Source organism: Myotis nattereri (genome assembly GCF_964212035.1).
Source record: "Myotis nattereri genome assembly, chromosome: X".
Classification (NCBI taxonomy): domain Eukaryota; kingdom Metazoa; phylum Chordata; class Mammalia; order Chiroptera; family Vespertilionidae; genus Myotis; species Myotis nattereri.
In genome coordinates, this window is record NC_138078.1 from 21455403 (window position 1) to 21476146 (window position 20744).

The following is a 20744-nucleotide window of genomic DNA, read 5'->3' on the forward strand; positions in this document are numbered from 1 at the left end:
CTTTTATTGCCGCTCAGGTAGTTTGGCTCTTACTATGAGGTGAAACCAAGCAATGGAGAAGCCAACCAAACATAAACAAAGGGGCCATCATAGTATTCATTTAAACCCTTTGCTATCAGCCCAGGGAATCTCAGGGAAAGGCTGTCAGCTTGAGCATCCCTCCTCACTTCTTTATATCAAGTTTAAGGGAGGTGAGATGCTCAGTCTGAAGTTCCATTCAGGAGTCAACCAAAGGGGAGCAGTGTCACGCCTTACAAGGAGCTAGGGTGAGGAGCTTGAGTGACAACTGGGGATCCAAAGGCCCCCACTAAGCTCTCAGCAATGGGTGGCTCCTGATAGGGAGGAGGACTCCCCTCCAGTTCCTTTTCATGGGTACCAGGGAGTTGCAGGAGGGAAGATTCCCAGGCTCTTCCCAGAGTGGGCATGATAATACTGAAAATAAACCAACAGGACCCACACATTCCAGATCCAAGGGTGTCACACTGGTATTGCCTACTGTCACCTGAGTAATTTCCATGTAGGGCTGGTATGATGTAGCATGCGACTCACTCTGAAGTCTCTCTGGTTGTTCTGTAGGATTCTTAAGGCACAGGAGAACAGGAGCCTCGTTGGATCCTAGAGTAGTGCCTTCAAGGAAGCCTGCAGAGGCAGCCTTCAATAAAGCCAAGGGGGAAGCTCCCTGTTGAAGGTGCTCACATAACTCTTTCTCCATCCCTCAGGTACCCTAAGCAGCTGTCCATTGGCTCACTACTGTCTGCTGTCCTGAACAACAGCCATCATGCCTCGTGGTCGTAAGAGCAAGCTCCGTGCTAAGGAGAAACGCCGCCAAAAGAAAGCTGAGAACCAAGATGTTAAGAATGCTCAGGCCCCTGCAGGAGAGGAAGGAGAGGCTGCTTGCTCCTCCTCTTCCATTTTGGGGGAAGGTCCCTCCACCTCCACTGGTGCTGGCACTCTCCAGGCACCTCAGGGTGCCCCAGCCACCACCAGTGCCGCTGCAGGTGCTTCCTGTGAAAGATCTGCTGTAAAAGCTAAATGCCGTGTTAGGAAAAGTAAAAGTTCCTCCCAGATCTCAACTTCCACTGAGATCTGTGGCCTAGATCTTATAAGTAAGAAGGTGAAACTGTTGGTAGAGTACCTGCTGTATCAATATACAGCGAATGAGCCCATTAAAAAGGGAGACATGCTGAAGATCATCCGAAAATGGTACAAAAAGGACTTCCCTGAGATCCTCAAGAAAGTCTCTGAGCGCATGGATATGATCCATGGCCTGGAATTGAAAGAAGTCAAGCCCAACGGTAACTACTACACTCTTGTGGATAGTCAAGATGACACCAGCAACGGGAATCTGGGCAGCGGCTTCAGATTTCCTAACAAAGGGATCCTGATGCCTCTCCTGGCTGTGATCTTCTTGAATGGCAACCGCACCTCTGAGGAGGAGATCTGGGAATTCCTGAATATGATGAGCGTCTATGATGGAAAGAGTCACTTCATTTTTGGGGAGCCCAGGAAGCTTATCACCCAAGATTTGGTGCAGGAAGAATACCTACTGTACCAGCCATTGCCCAACAGTGATCCTCCACGCTATGAGTTTCTATGGGGTCCAAGAGCCTATGCTGAAACCACCAAGATGAAAGTCCTCGAGTTTTTGGCCAAGTTTACTGATACCGTGCCCAGTGCCTTCATAACCCAATATGAAGAAGCTTTGAAAGATGAGGAAGAGAGGGCCCGTGCTGCACTCAAGGCTGCCGCTCCTTCCAAAGCCAGTACGTGCTCCAGGGACATGTCCAAGCGCTACCCACAGCCTGAGTGAACTCTAAGTGGGGTCTTCAGTTTTGGGATGGAAAAGCCTGTTAAGCAGTTTCCTAATGTGCAAAAACTATGGTTGGCTTACCTTTGTGTTTGTTGTTTTTATTTTTGCATTTTCAAGTGGTGTTCTTGTAGACAGAATGTTTATTTAGATCCAGAATATTAGTATATAAGTCTATGAATAACATAGATTGCAAATTTATTACCATTTTACAGGTTAGTAGTAAGAGTTTTGTTTTTGAAATAGAAATTGAAAATCCTTCAAACCTTTTTGTGATCCAGAACAGGATAACATAGCTTTAGGATAGGAATATATTTTGATATATGCATGAACTTTACACCAAAGTAGGTGGGAACAATAGATAGATAGATAGATAGATAGATACATACATACATACATACATACATACATAAATAGATAGATGATAGATAGAAGTATAAAATGAAAATTGGGCACTTCTGTTTTAATTTTTTGTTCAATTACACTTGACAACAATATTATATTAGTGTCAGATGTTACAACATAGTGATTAGACATTTATAGAACTTACCATGTGCCCACTCTCATAAGTTGAACACCCATCTGAACCATAAGTACTTATTACAATGTTATTGACTATGTTCCCTATCGTGTATTCAGCATTACCTGTTTCAGCCAAGACATGGAAGCAAACTAAGTGTCCATCTGTCAACCAAGGAATAAAGAAAATGTGGTTTAGCTATGAAGCAAGTCACTTCTTATTTTCCTTACTACATTTAGTGCTGTGTTTTGTAAATGTCTAAGATACATAACCTGGATTTGCTTGTGTTTTTCAAGAAGGTTTGAGAATATAAATCTTAGTGAAGTGAACCAGACCTCTTCATTCATGGCTTTTATTTTACACAACCATTGAGCGTCAGCTCTTTGGAAGTCTTCATGCTCACATGGGGGAATGTTTAGGCAAAGAAGACCCTGCCCCTGCCCATGCAATCATAGAGTGTAGGAGAAGCTATCACTATAAAAGAGGGTGAGGTACTCGCCAGTTCATAAGGAACAACTTAATAAGAGGGTAAAGAACAGGTGGAGGTAGCGTATTACATAACTTTCATTGCTAAGCAGAATTTAGTCCTGCGGCCCCACCCCCAGCCGGCCCTGCCCCCAATCGCCCCCCTCCACTCCTATCAGGGGCAGGGCTGGCCAAACTCCCACATCCCCTCACCCCTGCCAACCGGCCTGATGGGCTCCCATTGGGGCAGGCTGACCGAACCCCACCCATGCATGAATTGGTGCACAAGGTCTCGAGTATTAGATAAATTTAATTGCTAAGCAGAATTTAGTCCCATTGGACAGTTAGTGGGTCATCCAAGGCCACATCTGGTTTCTTCTCTCAACCCAAGTGAGGTCTGAGATGGATGCTTCACACTGTGGTAGGAAATGCCTATTGACCAGTATTCCTGATATATACAAATAACTTGACCTATTTTGTGAGGTAATTTTCAAGTGGTGGTATTTCAACATAAAGCTTATTTAGATTCAGAATATAAGTGTATGAATGGCATGGATCACACACTTAATTGTTGTTTATCAGGTTCAGGAATAAGTATTTTGTTTCTTGAAATACACATTGAAAATTCTTAAATCACTTTTGTGATGCTCAATAAGACTGCATGTCATTACAATGGGGATACATTTGGTAATGGGAAAAGAAAACCCATACTAAAACAGGTGGGATCAGAACATAGGGAGGAGGAAAAAGTTATGGGTTTGCCTTATTCCATTCAGTCTCTCTTTTCCTAAATTTAAAAGTTATATACCTGATTGTCCTTAGACTTTTTCAACAGTGGGTGAGATTTGGAGAATATAAATTAGTGCAGCCACTATGGAGGACAGTATAAAATTTCAAAATATTAAAAATAAAATGAAAGTATTATTAGCAATTCCACTACTGGGTAATTACCTAAAGAAAATAAAACCACTAACCTGAAGAAGGGCATTATGCTAAATTAAGTAAGTGGCCATTTTCAAGCACTGGTCTTGCCACAGAAAGTTTTCAACACATGGAGAAAGATAAATGCTGCATGGTATCACATGTGGAAGCTTTAAAAGAAAAAAAAATACAAAAATGAATGCATACATAGAATAGACTGCTGTTTACCAGAGGCAAGGTGTGCAAAATTTTTGAAGGTGGCCAAGAGGTACAAGCTTTCAGTTATAAAATAAGTAAACCTGGAAATGTAATGTACAGAATGAACATGAATAGTTGATAATAATGTATTAGGTAAATAAAAGTAGCCAAGAGAGTAGGTCTTAAATGACTAATTACAGGACCAAAACAACAAAAAGACAGAATCTGCAGATAAAACCTTTTCAGTGTGTATATTCGTTTAATATATATATATATATATATATATATATATATATATATATATATATCTCCACAAATTGAACAACTTCATACTACAAACACTTAGTATCTCAAAGTTCTGTAGGTCAGAAGTCTGAGCAGGGAGTAGCTGGGCTCCTGGGTCAGAAACCTCAAAGCTGCAAACAATGTATCAGGTAGCTGTATGCTCACATGGAGCTCAGGAGCTCCTTCCAATGCCATGCAGAATGCAGTTAACGGAATGCAGTTACCAGAAACTGAAAGACTGAGGTGCCTATTTTCTTGCTAGCTGTTGGCTAGGGGTCATTCTCAAGTTGCTATTACCTGCTCGGTATGCTATGTGGCTCCTTCCATCTTCAGAGCCAGCAAAGGAGAACCTCCCTCTCACTCTTTGAATTTCTCTCACTAGGAAATGCCCATCCCATTTAAGGATTCACCTGGTCAGGCTTGACCTATGGGGGATAATCTCTCTATTTGCAGAACAACTGATTTGTGGCCTGAATTACATTTGCAAAATTCCTCATAGCAGCACCTAAATAAATATTTGATTTATTATCAGGTGGAAGATGTGTGTATACAGGGAGTCAGAAACCTGGTAGGTCATCTTGGAATTCTGCCAACCAGTGTCCCTGGGGTATGGTGATTATGTATGTAATTAAGAACTTCACCCTTTAAAATTACACGATAAGGTAAGTATTGTTATAGATGATTATCTCAAAACACTCTGGGGGGAGATTTAAAATGGCGGTAGAGTAAGTGGATCCTGCATGGACACGCTCCCAGGAACAAACATGGATTACAACTAAAATACAGGAAATCTTCTTGAATAATCAATGGAAGACTCATTTGAGAGAACCTTGATATCCAAGGACTGAAAGTGGAAGCCACACAGAAACTGGTAGAAGGGGTGGAAGCAGGAAAGGGCTGTCTAGGCACCCACAGACAGCAACTTAAGCTCCAGAGAGATATCTCAGCTGTGGGGGGGGGGGTTGCCACAGAGAACCCTGGTCTAATCCCCAAGCTGCCCCTCCCCCCCCCACATCCATCGAGCAGTGACCACCAAACTGAGAAGGGTACCCACATAATATCTGGCTGCCAAAAGCAGTGGGGTTGCTGCCTGACAGAAAATGATGGCTGGAAATTCAGGCACCCTCTTAAAGGGCCAATGCACAAAATTCCCTGTGGAGCCACCCACCTTGTGCTTTGGCAGAGGGAGGGCAGAGTGGACTGAAGCTGTGTGAGCAGAAGCCAGGACTGGGGACTCAGGGGCTAGAGCTCAAAAGGTAGACACCTCGGTTTCCTGTGCTGAGTCATTCCCTCATGAAGAGTAGGACATCTCTCCCACACAGATATTTGCCTTCCCCTGGGGGAAGACAGTTGACCCACCCTAATTGAAAACCCTGAGGCCACCTAAAGGACTAAAAATAACAGCCTCCAGGCAGAAGATACTGCTCCACCCCGCTGAAAAAACTCTAGCCACACCTGAGGGTTATTACCTAGGCGCAATTCAAGAGGAATCCTATAAGTCTTTAGGCAGAGGCCATCTCTGGAGGCTTTGAGTCCTTCTCTGAAACAGCATTTGACATGGTCCTGCGCTACAGATTGAGAGCATAGAGGATCTACCTAATACATAGTCACAAACCCAAACAGGCAGCCAAAATGAGAAGACAAAGAAACAACTTCCAAATGAAAGAATAAGAGAATTCTCCAGGAGAAGAGATAAATGAAGCTAAGATAAGAAATTTATCTGGAACAGAGTTCAGATATGAGAAAACATATATACCTATGAAAACAGAAATTTAAAATGACATAGCACAAATAAAGAACACATTGGAAGGAATACACAGCAGGTTAGGGGAAGCTGAGGATTGAATCAGTGAATTAGAAGACAGGGTTGAAAAAATCACTCAATCAGAGAACCAAAAAGAAAAAAAAAATTATTAAAAAACAGGAGGGCAGCTTAAGGGAGCTGTGGGACAACATGACACATAATATTAGAATAGAAGGCATGCCAGAAGAGGCAGAAAGGAAGAAGGGAATAGACAGCGTATTTGAAGAAATAATGGCAGAAAACTTCCCTAACCTGGTAAAGGAAAAAGTCACACAAGTTCAGGAGGTACAGAGAACCCCAAGCAAGAAGAACCCAAATAGGTCCACACCGAGACACATCATAATTAAAATGCCAAAAAACTAAAGACAAAAAGAGAATCTTAAAGGCAGCAAGAGAAAAGAAAACTGTTACCTACAAAGGAGCTCTGCCAAGGCTGACACCCGATTTTCTGATCAGAAACTCTACAGGCCGGACAGGAATGGCAAGAAGTGTTCAAGGTAATGGAAAGCAAGGATCTGAGACCAAGATTACTATATCCAGCAAGGCTATCATTCAAAATAGATGGTCAAATAAAGAGCTTCCCAGACAAAAAAAGAAAAAATGTCTAAAAGAGTACATCACCACCAAGCTGGCATTACAAGAAATCCTAAAAGGACTCCTATAATGAGAAGAAGACACACAGAGAGAAAACTAGGCATACAAAATCAAAATGGCAATAAATTAATACCTATCAATAATAACCCTAAATGTAAATGGATTAAATGCTCCAATCTAAAGGCATAGGGTAGCTGAATGAATACAAAAACATGACCCAACTATATGCTGTCTACAAGAGACCCACCTCAGAACAAAAGAGATACACAGGATGAGAGTGAAGGGATGGGAGAAAATTTTCCGTGCAAATGGAAAAAAAGGCTAGAGTAGCAATACTCATATTTTACAAAATAAACTTCAAAATGAAGGCCATCACAAGAGACAATAGAGGTTACTACATAATACTAAAAGGACTAATCTAACAATAGGATATAACCCCGTAAACATATAAGCACCCAGTACAGGAATATATATATATATATATATATATATATATATATATATATATATATATATATAAAGTTATATATGCATATATATTAATATATATATATATATATATATATATATATATAATGTATATTAATTAAATATTTTTTTCAGGCCTGGTGCACAAAAATTATGCACTCGGGGGTGGGGTTGGTGGTGTCACTCAGCCAGGCCTAAGCCCATTTGGAGTCCAGGTCGCCTTGGGGGATGTTGACCTGTCGACTTAGGCCCACTCCCCTCGGGATCAGGCCTAAGCTTGCAGTCAGACATCCTTCTGGCAGCCAAGGATCCCTCAGGGGATGTCCAACTAAAGGCTTAGGCCCCCAAGGGATTCGGTGTAAACCGTTAGTTGGACATTCTTAGTGCTGCCATGGAAGAGGGCAAGGCTCCTGCCACCTCCTCTGCACTGACCAGCCATGAGCCAGCTTCTGCCTGAGTGGCACTCCCCGTATGGAAGTGCACTGACCACCAGGGGGCAGGTCCTGCATTGAGTGTCTTCCCCCTGGTGGCCAGTGCACATCATAGCAAGTGGTCACTCTGCCGTTCAGTCAATTTGCATATTAGCCTTTTATTATCCTATCTAATAAAAGAGAAACATGGTAGTTAGCCGTACATCCGCTACCCTTCCCATTGGCTAATCAGGGCGATATGCAAATTAACTGCCAGCCAAGATGGCGGCCAGCAGCCAGGCAGCTTGAAACTAACATGAGGCTTGCTTGCTACAGTGACAGAGGACTCCATCGTTCCTTTCCTGCCTTGCCGGCCACTGAGCTTACAGTTTGAAACAGTGTTACAAATATGGAAGCTAAACAAATCCCCAGAAACCTGCTTTCAGACAGCCGGCATCTCAGAGCTGGAGTTGATACAGTGTTTCGCTTATAGAACCCAAAAAAACCAGATACCTGCTTTCAGCAGCCAAGGCCTAAGAGCTGGAGCCAAGCTTCAGAGCTAAACCTGGCCCAGAACAAAAAAGGAAAAAGAAATAAAGGAGCACTTGGGAGCTTCAGTCACCCGCCAAACTGAAAACAGCCCTCAGCCCCTCACCCAGACTGGCCAGGCACACCAGTGGGGACCCCCACACTGAAGGGCGTATGACCAGATGCAAACAGCCATCATACCCTCGCCCAGACTGGCCAGCTACCCCAGAGGAGACCCCCACCCTAATCCAGGACACCCTTCAGGGAAAACCAGCTAGCCCCCACCCTTGCACCAGGCCTCTATCCTATATAATAAAAGGGTAATATGCCTCCCAGCACCGGGATCAGCATGACAGGATGCAGCATCCAAACCCCCTGATCACCCTGTGGCTCTCTGTGTGACAGTGGGCGGGGCCACAACCTCCCTGTCTGCCCTGCTCTGTTCCTGACAAGGGAAGGCGCCCCAACCCCCTGATCGGCCCTGCTCTTTTCCTGATAGGGGGGAGCTCCCCAACCCCGTGATCCTCCCTGCTCTGTGTGTGACAGGGGGCGGTGACCCAACTCCCCTATCGGCCCTATTCTGTGAGTGACCATGGGGAGCTCCTCAACCCACTGATCAGCCCCGCTCTGTGCGTGACAGGGGGCAGCGCCCCAACCCCCTGTTTGGCCCTGCTCTGTGCGTGACCCGGGTGGCGCCGCAACCTCCCCATCGACCCTGCATTGAGTGTGACAGGGGGCGGTGCCCCAACCCCCCTATCGGCCCTACCCTGAGCATGACTGAGGGTGGCATCCCAACCTCCCGATACGCCCTGCTTTGTGCATGACAGGGGGCGGTGCCCCAGCTCCCCAATCAGCCCTGCTCTGAGCCCGACCAGGGGCTGCACCTAGGGATTGGGCCTGACTTCTGCCATCCGGGAGCAGGTCTAAGCCAGCAGGGCGTTATCTCCCGAGGGGTCCTAGACTGCGAGAGGGCACAGGCCGGCCTGAGGGATGACCCCTGCACCCCAAATGCACAAGTTTTTGTGCACCAGGCATCTAGTAAGTTTATAATGGTCTTTATTACCCATAAATGAGTGAGATCATGTGGTATTTTTCTTTCATTGACTGGCTTATTTCACTTAGCATAATGCTCTCCAGTTCCATCCATGCTGTTGCAAATGGTAAGAGTTCCTTCTTTTTTACAGCAGCATAGTATTCCATCGTGTAGATGTACCACTGTTTTCTAATCCATTCATCAACTGATGGGCACTTAGACTGTTTCTTGATCTTAGCGATGGTGAATTGTGCTGCTATGAACATAGGGGTGCGTATATCCTTTCTCATTGGTGTTTCTGGTTTCTTGGGGTATATTCCTAGAAGTGGGATCACGGGGTCAAATGGGAGTTCCATTTTTAGAATTTTGAGGAAACTGCATACTGTCTTCCACAGCGGCTGCACCAGTCTGCATTCCCACCAGCACTGCACGAGTGTTCCTTTTTCTCCACATCCTCTCCGTTAACTTATTTTTTGAGGTAATTTTTAATTAGTGGTGTTTCAAAAGAAAGTTTATTTTGATTCAGAATATAAGTGTAAGAATGACATGGATCACACATTGTTGTGTGCCAGGTTCAGGAATGAGAGCTTTGTTTCAAGAAATAATGTACACGTTGAAAACCTTTAGATCACTTTTGTGATCCTGAACATGACCACATGGCATTAGAAGGAGGATATCCTTGCTAATGGGAAAAGAAAGAGCCATGCTAAAATAGATGTTATCGCAACATAGGGAGAAAAAAGTAAAAGTTATTAAATTATGGTTTTGCCTTACTCCATTCTGACTTTCTTGTCCCAAATTTAAAAGTTATGTAACTGGATGTGCTTAAATTATTCCAGAATGGGTGAGTTTAGGGGAATGGGAATTTGTGTGGTCAATGTGAAGACCTTACAGAGATACCTAAAAATCAAATTAAAATAACATCAACATATTATCCAGCAATCCCACTACCGGCTATTTATCTAAAGAAAATGAAGCCACTAACGTGAAGGAATAACTGTGTCCCCATGTTCACTGTAACATTATTTACAGTAGTGAGGACATGGGAGAAAAAAAAACCCTAGGTGTCCTTTGATGAATGAGTTGAAAGAGAAATGAAATACACACACACACACACACACACACACACACACACACACACACACAAGCGCGCGCGCGCGCGCCCGGATATATCATTCAGCCATAAAATAGAAAGACATCCTGCCATTTGTAGCAGCATGTGAAGAACTGTATGGCATTATGCTAAATGAACTAAATGGTCATTTGGCGGTGTTCTTTTAAAGAAAGTTTGTAACCCCTGGAAAACCGCGTGCACAGATGTCAGACTGATTAGGACCTGGGAAGCCTCAGGGAGGTCAGGGCCTCAGTCTAATGTGGGTGATCTCCATTGTGCACAGAGAGGGACTAGGTCTTTAACAAGAATCAATCCAATGTGAAGACGTGACGATCCTGAGTTTCACGAGGAAAACCTAGGGGGCCAGGAAGAGTCCAGTACTCTATTGAGCCCTGGGAAACCCAGAAGAGCTACCACTGAGGAGCCCAGGCATCGCACCCGTGCGGTCTCAGGGAAGGATCCAAGGCCAGGTGGCTTGCACATCACAAACCGCCTCACCGGAGGACACTCTGCATGTCTCACACAAAGGGGGGCTCCCGCAGCACCGCCCCCTTCCGGCCTGAGAGGCCCAGGGCCCGCTTCAGAGGCAGGGCATCCTCACTGCCTGCTTCCCTGGGTCTCAGGGGAGGGCAGACTTTGTGGGGGCAAGCCTACACGCTTCTCTAGAGGGAAGCGTCCAAGCTCTGCAGACACAAAAGTGGGGACCCTGAGTGAGGACTTGGGTCCAAGGACACAATAAACGCTCCGGCTCCCGGCATCAGGCACGCCCTGGACAGCCCCGCGGGAAAGGACCCACCAATATGCCATTATGAGGCAAGGACCTTTCCAACAGTGTACATGTGTGGCGGCTGTCTGACTGAGGGTGGCTTCGCAGTAGTGGCTTTGAGTCAAGGTGAGGACCTACCTGCTACCCGCGGAAGCCGCACCCCCCCATAACGGAAATGAGCCCTCCCACGCCTGCCCTGCAGTGAGCCCCGACAGGCCCCGGCACAGCCCTGAGACTGCGGCCTGGAAAGGTTTGGGGGGAAGGCCTTGCGAGGGAGTAGGCCCGACCCTACTGACCGAGGACCCCTGGGCCCCAAAGGGATTCAAGATGGAGGCCGGGTGCTTCAGAGCAGCCCTCTCTGGGAGAAAGGGCCGCGCAGGGCAGCAGCCCCTGTACTCAGCTCTAGGGACCGCCCCGCCAAGGAAATAGATAAAGAGCGACCCAGCCTCCTCTCTGGCGGTCACCCCGCCAAACTCAGCAAAGGCTGCCGCGGGCAGAGCGGGCAGGCCGCGTGCGGTGACCCTTACTCCGCAGGTGGTGTCTCGGAGAGGCCCGGGCCTGGGGGTAATGGAGGAGGGTCCAAGGAGGGCCCCGTCTCTACCAGGGTCCAGGGCTGCTACACTGCGGCAGGCTGTGGGACTCCTCCCACAAAGGAGGGGCCCAAATAAAGTCCCAGCCCAGTGTTCACCCCTGGGAGGCTAGGGCTCATCGCCATGATGAGTTGCACTCGCTTCCTCCCAGGCCATCTCGGGGAGGTGACAGACCCGGTCAAAGGGGGCAACCGCAGGTCAGCGGAGGGAGGATTTCGTGTTAAATTCGTGTTGTGCCAGGTTCCGGGGACAGACCTTTGAGGACTGTGGGCATGTGCCACCCTGTGCCAGTGGGGCCACAAGGAATCCTCCCTGCCTTAGCCAGTGTGCCTCCGCGTTAGATGGTCGGCCTGCACCAAAGGCTCCTGGAGTCGGTCATCGGTCAGTGGGCAGGTACCTAGGTGGAAGGTGGGTGGATCCCTTGCCCGGTTTGGTTCATGAGGGAGCAACCAATCGATGTGTTGCTCCCACATCAATATTTCCTCCCTCCCCCTCTCCCTCTCCCTCCCCCTCCCCTTTCCCCTCTCTAAAAAAATCAACAGAAAAACTGTCCTCCTGTGAGGATTAACAACACCAATGAACAAAACAAGAATCCTGTCCATTTTCAGCAATACCTTATCACACCTCAAGGATAGATGTCAGGCAGGGGTGCCCATCAGCCCTCACTCAGGGTTACCAGGGAAGTTAGTGCCTTGGTCTGAGGGGAGTGGCACCAGGCCAGCAGAAGGAGAAATAATGACCTCAGCATGAGTCCTTTTGAGACCTCAGAATTGGGTTCTGTGTGGAACCACCTACCACAGGACCTCAAGCTGCTTGCCACAGCCTCCATACTTGAGAGACCATGTTCAGTCACATCAGATCCACTTCATTTCCTTTTATTGCCGCTCAGGTAGTTTGGCTCTTACTATGAGGTGAAACCAAGCAATGGAGAAGCCAACCAAACATAAACAAAGGGGCCATCATAGTATTCATTTAAACCCTTTGCTATCAGCCCAGGGAATCTCAGGGAAAGGCTGTCAGCTTGAGCATCCCTCCTCACTTCTTTATATCAAGTTTAAGGGAGGTGAGATGCTCAGTCTGAAGTTCCATTCAGGAGTCAACCAAAGGGGAGCAGTGTCACGCCTTACAAGGAGCTAGGGTGAGGAGCTTGAGTGACAACTGGGGATCCAAAGGCCCCCACTAAGCTCTCAGCACTGGGTGGCTCCTGTTAGGGAGGAGGACTCCCCTCCAGTTCCTTTTCATGGGTCCCAGGGAGTTGCAGGAGGGAAGATTCCCAGGCTCTTCCCAGAGTGGGCATGATAATACTGAAAATAAACCAACAGGACCCACACATTCCAGATCCAAGGGTGTCACACTGGTATTGCCTACTGTCACCTGAGTAATTTCCATGTAGGGCTGGTATGATGTAGCATGCGACTCACTCTGAAGTCTCTCTGGTTGTTCTGTAGGATTCTTAAGGCACAAGAGAACAGGAGCCTCGTTGGATCCTAGAGTAGTGCCTTCAAGGAAGCCTGCAGAGGCAGCCTTCAATAAAGCCAAGGGGGAAGCTCCCTGTTGAAGGTGCTCACATAACTCTTTCTCCATCCCTCAGGTACCCTAAGCAGCTGTCCATTGGCTCACTACTGTCTGCTGTCCTGAACAACAGCCATCATGCCTCGTGGTCGTAAGAGCAAGCTCCGTGCTAAGGAGAAACGCTGCCAAAACGAAGCTGAGAACCAAGATGTTAAGAATGCTCAGGCCCCTGCAGGAGAGGAAGGAGAGGCTGCTTGCTCCTCCTCTTCCATTTTGGGGGAAGGTCCCTCCACCTCCACTGGTGCTGGCACTCTCCAGGCACCTCAGGGTGCCCCAGCCACCACCAGTGCCGCTGCAGGTGCTTCCTGTGAAGGATCTGCTGTAAAAGCTAAATGCCGTGGTAGGAAAAGGAAAAGTTCCTCCCAGATCTCAACTTCCACTGAGATCTGTGGCCTAGATCTTATAAGTAAGAAGGTGAAACTGTTGGTAAAGTACCTGCTGTATCAATATACAGCGAATGAGCCCATTAAAAAGGGAGACATGCTGAAGATCATCCACAAATGCTACAGAAAGGACTTCCGTGAGATCCTCAAGAAAGTCTCTGAGCACGTGGATATGGTCCATGGCCTAGAATTGAAAGAAGTCAAGCCCAAAGGTAACTACTACACTCTTGTGGATAGTCAAGATGACACCAGCAACGGGAATCTGGGCAGCGGCTTCAGATTTCCTAACAAAGGGATCCTGATGCCTCTCCTGGCTGTGATCTTCTTTAATGGCAACCGCACCTCTGAGGAGGAGATCTGGCAATTCCTGAATATTATGAGCGTTTATGATGGAAAGAGTCACTTCATTTTTGGGGAGCCCAGGAAGCTTATCACCCAAGATTTGGTGCAGGAAGAATACCTGCTGTACCAGCCATTGCCCAACAGTGATCCTCCACGCTATGAGTTTCTATGGGGTCCAAGAGCCTATGCTGAAACCACCAAGATGAAAGTCCTCGAGTTTTTGGCCAAGTTTACTGATACCGTGCCCAGTGCCTTCATAACCCAATATGAAGAAGCTTTGAAAGATGAGGAAGAGAGGGCCCGTGCTGCACTCAAGGCTGCCGCTCCTTCCAAAGCCAGTACGTGCTCCAGGGACATGTCCAAGCGCTACCCACAGCCTGAGTGAACTCTAAGTGGGGTCTTCAGTTTTGGGATGGAAAAGCCTGTTAAGCAGTTTCCTAATGTGCAAAAACTATGGTTGGCTTACCTTTGTGTTTGTTGTTTTTATTTTTGCATTTTCAAGTGGTGTTCTTGTAGACAGAATGTTTATTTAGATCCAGAATATTAGTATATAAGTCTATGAATAACATAGATTGCAAATTTATTACCATTTTACAGGTTAGTAGTAAGAGTTTTGTTTTTGAAATAGAAATTGAAAATCCTTCAAACCTTTTTGTGATCCAGAACAGGATAACATGGCTTTAGGATAGGAATATATTTTGATATATGCAAGAACTTTACACCAAAGTAGGTGGGAACAATAGATAGATAGATAGATAGATAGATAGATAGATAGATAGATAGATAAATAGATAGATAGATGATAGATAGAAGTATAAAATGAAAATTGGGCACTTCTGTTTTAATTTTTTGTTCAATTACACTTGACAACAATATTATATTAGTGTCAGATGTTACAACATAGTGATTAGACATTTATAGAACTTACCATGTGCCCACACCCATAAGTTGAACACCCATCTGAACCATAAGTACTTATTACAATGTCATTGACTATGTTCCCTATCGTGTATTCAGCATTACCTGTTTCAGCCAAGACATGGAAGCAAACTAAGTGTCCATCTGTCAACCAAGGAATAAAGAAAATGTGGTTTAGCTATGAAGCAAGTCACTTCTTATTTTCCTTACTACATTTAGTGCTGTGTTTTGTAAATGTCTAAGATACATAACCTGGATTTGCTTGTGTTTTTCAAGAAGGTTTGAGAATATAAATCTTAGTGAAGTGAACCAGACCTCTTCATTCATGGCTTTTATTTTACACAACCATTGAGCGTCAGCTCTTTGGAAGTCTTCATGCTCACATGGGGGAATGTTTAGGCAAAGAAGACCCTGCCCCTGCCCATGCAATCATAGAGTGTAGGAGAAGCTATCACTATAAAAGAGGGTGAGGTACTCGCCAGTTCATAAGGAACAACTTAATAAGAGGGTAAAGAACAGGTGGAGGTAGCGTATTACATAACTTTCATTGCTAAGCAGAATTTAGTCCTGCGGCCCCACCCCCAGCCGGCCCTGCCCCCAATCGCCCCCCTCCACTCCTATCAGGGGCAGGGCTGGCCAACCTCCCACATCCCCTCACCCCTGCCAACCGGCCTGATGGGCTCCCATTGGGGCAGGCTGACCGAACCCCACCCATGCATGAATTGGTGCACAAGGTCTCGAGTATTAGATAAATTTAATTGCTAAGCAGAATTTAGTCCCATTGGACAGTTAGTGGGTGATCCAAGGCCACATCTGGTTTCTTCTCTCAACCCAAGTGAGGTCTGAGATGGATGCTTCACACTGTGGTAGGAAATGCCTATTGACCAGTATTCCTGATGTATACAAATAACTTGACCTATTTTGTGAGGTAATTTTCAAGTGGTGGTATTTCAACATAAAGCTTATTTAGATTCAGAATATAAGTGTATGAATGGCATGGATCACACACTTAATTGTTGTTTATCAGGTTCAGGAATAAGTATTTTGTTTCTTGAAATACACATTGAAAATTCTTAAATCACTTTTGTGATGCTCAATAAGACTGCATGTCATTAGAATGGGGATACATTTGGTAATGGGAAAAGAAAACCCATACTAAAACAGGTGGGATCAGAACATAGGGAGGAGGAAAAAGTTATGGGTTTGCCTTATTCCATTCAGTCTCTCTTTTCCTAAATTTAAAAGTTATATACCTGATTGTCCTTAGACTTTTTCAACAGTGGGTGAGATTTGGAGAATATAAATTAGTGCAGCCACTATGGAGGACAGTATAAAATTTCAAAATATTAAAAATAAAATGAAAGTATTATTAGCAATTCCACTACTGGGTAATTACCTAAAGAAAATAAAACCACTAACCTGAAGAAGGGCATTATGCTAAATTAAGTAAGTGGCCATTTTCAAGCACTGGTCTTGCCACAGAAAGTTTTCAACACATGGAGAAAGATAAATGCTGCATGGTATCACATGTGGAAGCTTTAAAAGAAAAAAAACATACAAAAATGAATGCATACATAGAATAGACTGCTGTTTACCAGAGGCAAGGTGTGCAAAATTTTTGAAGGTGGCCAAGAGGTACAAGCTTTCAGTTATAAAATAAGTAAACCTGGAAATGTAATGTACAGAATGAACATGAATAGTTGATAATAATGTATTAGGTAAATAAAAGTAGCCAAGAGAGTAGGTCTTAAATGACTAATTACAGGACCAAAACAACAAAAAGACAGAATCTGCAGATAAAACCTTTTCAGTGTGTATATTCGTTTAATATATATATATATATATATATATATATATATCCACAAATTGAACAACTTCAAACTACAAACACTTAGTATCTCAAATTTCTGTAGGTCAGAAGTCTGAGCAGGGAGTAGCTGGGCTCCTGGGTCAGAAACCTCAAAGCTGCAAACAATGTATCAGGTAGCTGTATGCTCACATGGAGCTCAGGAGCTCCTTCCAATGCCATGCAGAATGCAGTTAACGGAATGCAGTTACCAGAAACTGAAAGACTGAGGTGCCTATTTTCTTGCTAGCTGTTGGCTAGGGGTCATTCTCAAGTTGCTATTACCTGCTCGGTATGCTATGTGGCTCCTTCCATCTTCAGAGCCAGCAAAGGAGAACTTCCCTCTCACTCTTTGAATTTCTCTCACTAGGAAATGCCCATCCCATTTAAGGATTCACCTGGTCAGGCTTGACCTATGGGTGATAATCTCTCTATTTGCAGAACAACTGATTTGTGGCCTGAATTACATTTGCAAAATTCCTCATAGCAGCACCTAAATAAATATTTGATTTATTATCAGGTGGAAGATGTGTGTATACAGGGAGTCAGAAACCTGGTAGGTCATCTTGGAATTCTGCCAACCAGTGTCCCCGGGGTATGGTGATTATGTATGTAATTAAGAACTTCACCCTTTAAAATTACACGATAAGGTAAGTATTGTTATAGATGATTATCTCAAAACACTCTGGGGGGAGATTTAAAATGGCGGTAGAGTAAGTGGATCCTGCATGGACACGCTCCCAGGAACAAACTTGGATTACAACTAAAATACAGGAAATCTTCTTGAATAATCAATGGAAGACTCATTTGAGAGAACCTTGATATCCAAGGACTGAAAGTGGAAGCCACACAGAAACTGGTAGAAGGGGTGGAAGCAGGAAAGGGCTGTCTAGGCACCCACAGACAGCAACTTAAGTTCCAGAGAGATATCTCAGCTGTGGGGGGGGGGGGTTGCCACAGAGAACCCTGGTCTAATCCCCAAGCTGCCCCTCCCCCCCACCCACATCCATCGAGCAGTGACCACCAAACTGAGAAGGGTACCCACATAATATCTGGCTGCCAAAAGCAGTGGGGTTGCTGCCTGACAGAAAATGATGGCTGGAAATTCAGGCACCCTCTTAAAGGGCCAATGCACAAAATTCCCTGTGGAGCCACCCACCTTGTGCTTTGGCAGAGGGAGGGCAGAGTGGACTGAAGCTGTGTGAGCAGAAGCCAGGATTGGGGACTCAGGGGCTAGAGCTCAAAAGGTAGACACCTCGGTTTCCTGTGCTGAGTCATTCCCTCATGAAGAGTAGGACATCTCTCCCACACAGATATTTGCCTTCCCCTGGGGGAAGACAGTTGACCCACCCTAATTGAAAACCCTGAGGCCACCTAAAGGACTAAAAATAACAGCCTCCAGGCAGAAGATACTGCTCCACCCCGCTGAAAAAACTCTAGCCACACCTGAGGGTTATTACCTAGGCGCAATTCAAGAGGAATCCTATAAGTCTTTAGGCAGAGGCCATCTCTGGAGGCTTTGAGTCCTTCTCTGAAACAGCATTTGACATGGTCCTGCGCTACAGATTGAGAGCATAGAGGATCTACCTAATACATAGTCACAAACCCAAACAGGCAGCCAAAATGAGAAGACAAAGAAACAACTTCCAAATGAAAGAATAAGAGAATTCTCCAGGAGAAGAGATAAATGAAGCTAAGATAAGAAATTTATCTGGAACAGAGTTCAGATATGAGAAAACATATATACCTATGAAAACAGAAATTTAAAATGACATAGCACAAATAAAGAACACATTGGAAGGAATACACAGCAGGTTAGGGGAAGCTGAGGATTGAATCAGTGAATTAGAAGACAGGGTTGAAAAAATCACTCAATCAGAGAACCAAAAAGAAAAAAAAATTATTAAAAAACAGGAGGGCAGCTTAAGGGAGCTGTGGGACAACATGACACATAATATTAGAATAGTAGGCATGCCAGAAGAGGTAGAAAGGAAGAAGGGAATAGACAACGTATTTGAAGAAATAATGGCAGAAAACTTCCCTAACCTGGTAAAGGAAAAAGTCACACAAGTTCAGGAGGTACAGAGAACCCCAAGCAAGAAGAACCCAAATAGGTCCACACCGAGACACATCATAATTAAAATGCCAAAAAACTAAAGACAAAAAGAGAATCTTAAAGGCAGCAAGAGAAAAGAAAACTGTTACCTACAAAGGAGCTCTGCCAAGGCTGACACCCGATTTTCTGATCAGAAACTCTACAGGCTGGACGGGAATGGCAAGAAGTGTTCAAGGTAATGGAAAGCAAGGATCTGAGACCAAGATTACTATATCCAGCAAGGCTATCATTCAAAATAGATGGTCAAATAAAGAGCTTCCCAGACAAAAAAAGAAAAAATGTCTAAAAGAGTACATCACCACCAAGCTGGCATTACAAGAAATCCTAAAAGGACTCCTATAATGAGAAGAAGACACACAGAGAGAAAACTAGGCATACAAAATCAAAATGGCAATAAATTAATACCTATCAATAATAACCCTAAATGTAAATGGATTAAATGCTCCAATCTAAAGGCATAGGGTAGCTGAATGAATACAAAAACATGACCCAACTATATGCTGTCTACAAGAGACCCACCTCAGAACAAAAGAGATACACAGGATGAGAGTGAAGGGATGGGAGAAAATTTTCCGTGCAAATGGAAAAAAAGGCTAGAGTAGCAATACTCATATTTTACAAAATAAACTTCAAAATGAAGGCCATCACAAGAGACAATAGAGGTTACTACATAATACTAAAAGGGCTAATCTAACAATAGGATATAACCCCGTAAACATATAAGCACCCAGTACAGGAATATATATATATATATATATATATATATATATATATATATATATATATATAAATATTTATATATATACATATATAAAAAATTATATATGCATATATATATATATATATATATATAATGTATATTAATTAAATATTTTTTTCAGGCCTGGTGCACAAAAATTATGCACTCGGGGGTGGGGTTGGTGGTGTCACTCAGCCAGGCCTAAGCCCATTTGGAGTCCAGGTCGCCTTGGGGGATGTTGACCTGTCGACTTAGGCCCACTCCCCTCGGGATCAGGCCTAAGCTTGCAGTCAGACATCCTTCTGGCAGCCAAGGATCCCTCAGGGGATGTCCAACTAAAGGCTTAGGCCCCCAAGGGATTCGGTGTAAACCGTTAGTTGGACATTCTTAGTGCTGCCATGGAAGAGGGCAAGGCTCCTGCCACCTCCTCTGCACTGACCAGCCATGAGCCAGCTTCTGCCTGAGTGGCACTCCCCGTATGGAAGTGCACTGACCACCAGGGGGCAGGTCCTGCATTGAGTGTCTTCCCCCTGGTGGCCAGTGCACATCATAGCAAGTGGTCACTCTGCCGTTCAGTCAATTTGCATATTAGCCTTTTATTATCCTATCTAATAAAAGAGAAACATGGTAGTTAGCCGTACATCCGCTACCCTTCCCATTGGCTAATCAGGGCGATATGCAAATTAACTGCCAGCCAAGATGGCGGCCAGCAGCCAGGCAGCTTGAAACTAACATGAGGCTTGTTTGCTACAGTGACAGAGGACTCCATCGTTCCTTTCCTGCCTTGCCGGCCACTGAGCTTACAGTTTGAAACAGTGTTACAAATATGGAAGCTAAACAAATCCCCAGAAACCTGCTTTCAGACAGCCGGCATCTCAGAGCTGGAGTTGATACAGTGTTTCGCTTATAGAACCCAAAAAAACCAGATACCTGCTTTCAGCAGCCAAGGCCTAAGAGCTGGAGCCAAGCTTCAGAGCTAAACCTGGCCCAGAACAAAAAAGGAAAAAGAAATAAAGGAGCACTTGGGAGCTTCAGTCACCCGCCAAACTGAAAACAGCCCTCAGCCCCTCACCCAGACTGGCCAGGCACACCAGTGGGGACCCCCACACTGAAGGGCGTATGACCAGATGCAAACAGCCATCATACCCTCGGCCAGACTGGCCAGCTACCCCAGTGGAGACCCCCACCCTAATCCAGGACACCCTTCAGGGAAAACCAGCTAGCCCCCACCCTTGCACCAGGCCTCTATCCTATATAATAAAAGGGTAATATGCCTCCCAGCACCGGGATCAGCATGACAGGATGCAGCGTCCAAACCCCCTGAT

General features: G+C 45.1%; 2 protein-coding genes across 2 annotated transcripts; both read left to right on the top strand.

The window, feature by feature from the left end:
* Positions 1 to 778: 778 nt before the first annotated feature.
* Positions 779 to 1810, top strand: LOC308511534 (melanoma-associated antigen B4-like; the record flags this gene model as incomplete). The annotated part of the gene is made up of 1 exon (XM_081081556.1): positions 779 to 1810. The coding sequence occupies one exon, from the start codon at positions 779 to 781 to the stop codon at positions 1808 to 1810; it is 1032 nt and encodes a 343-aa protein (XP_080937682.1).
* Positions 1811 to 13153: 11343 nt separating this feature from the next.
* On the top strand, positions 13154 to 14185 carry LOC308511535 (melanoma-associated antigen B4-like; the record flags this gene model as incomplete). The annotated part of the gene is made up of 1 exon (XM_081081557.1): positions 13154 to 14185. One exon carries the CDS (start codon positions 13154 to 13156, stop codon positions 14183 to 14185), a length of 1032 nt encoding a protein of 343 aa, XP_080937683.1.
* Between the last annotated feature and the right edge of the window lie 6559 nt (positions 14186 to 20744).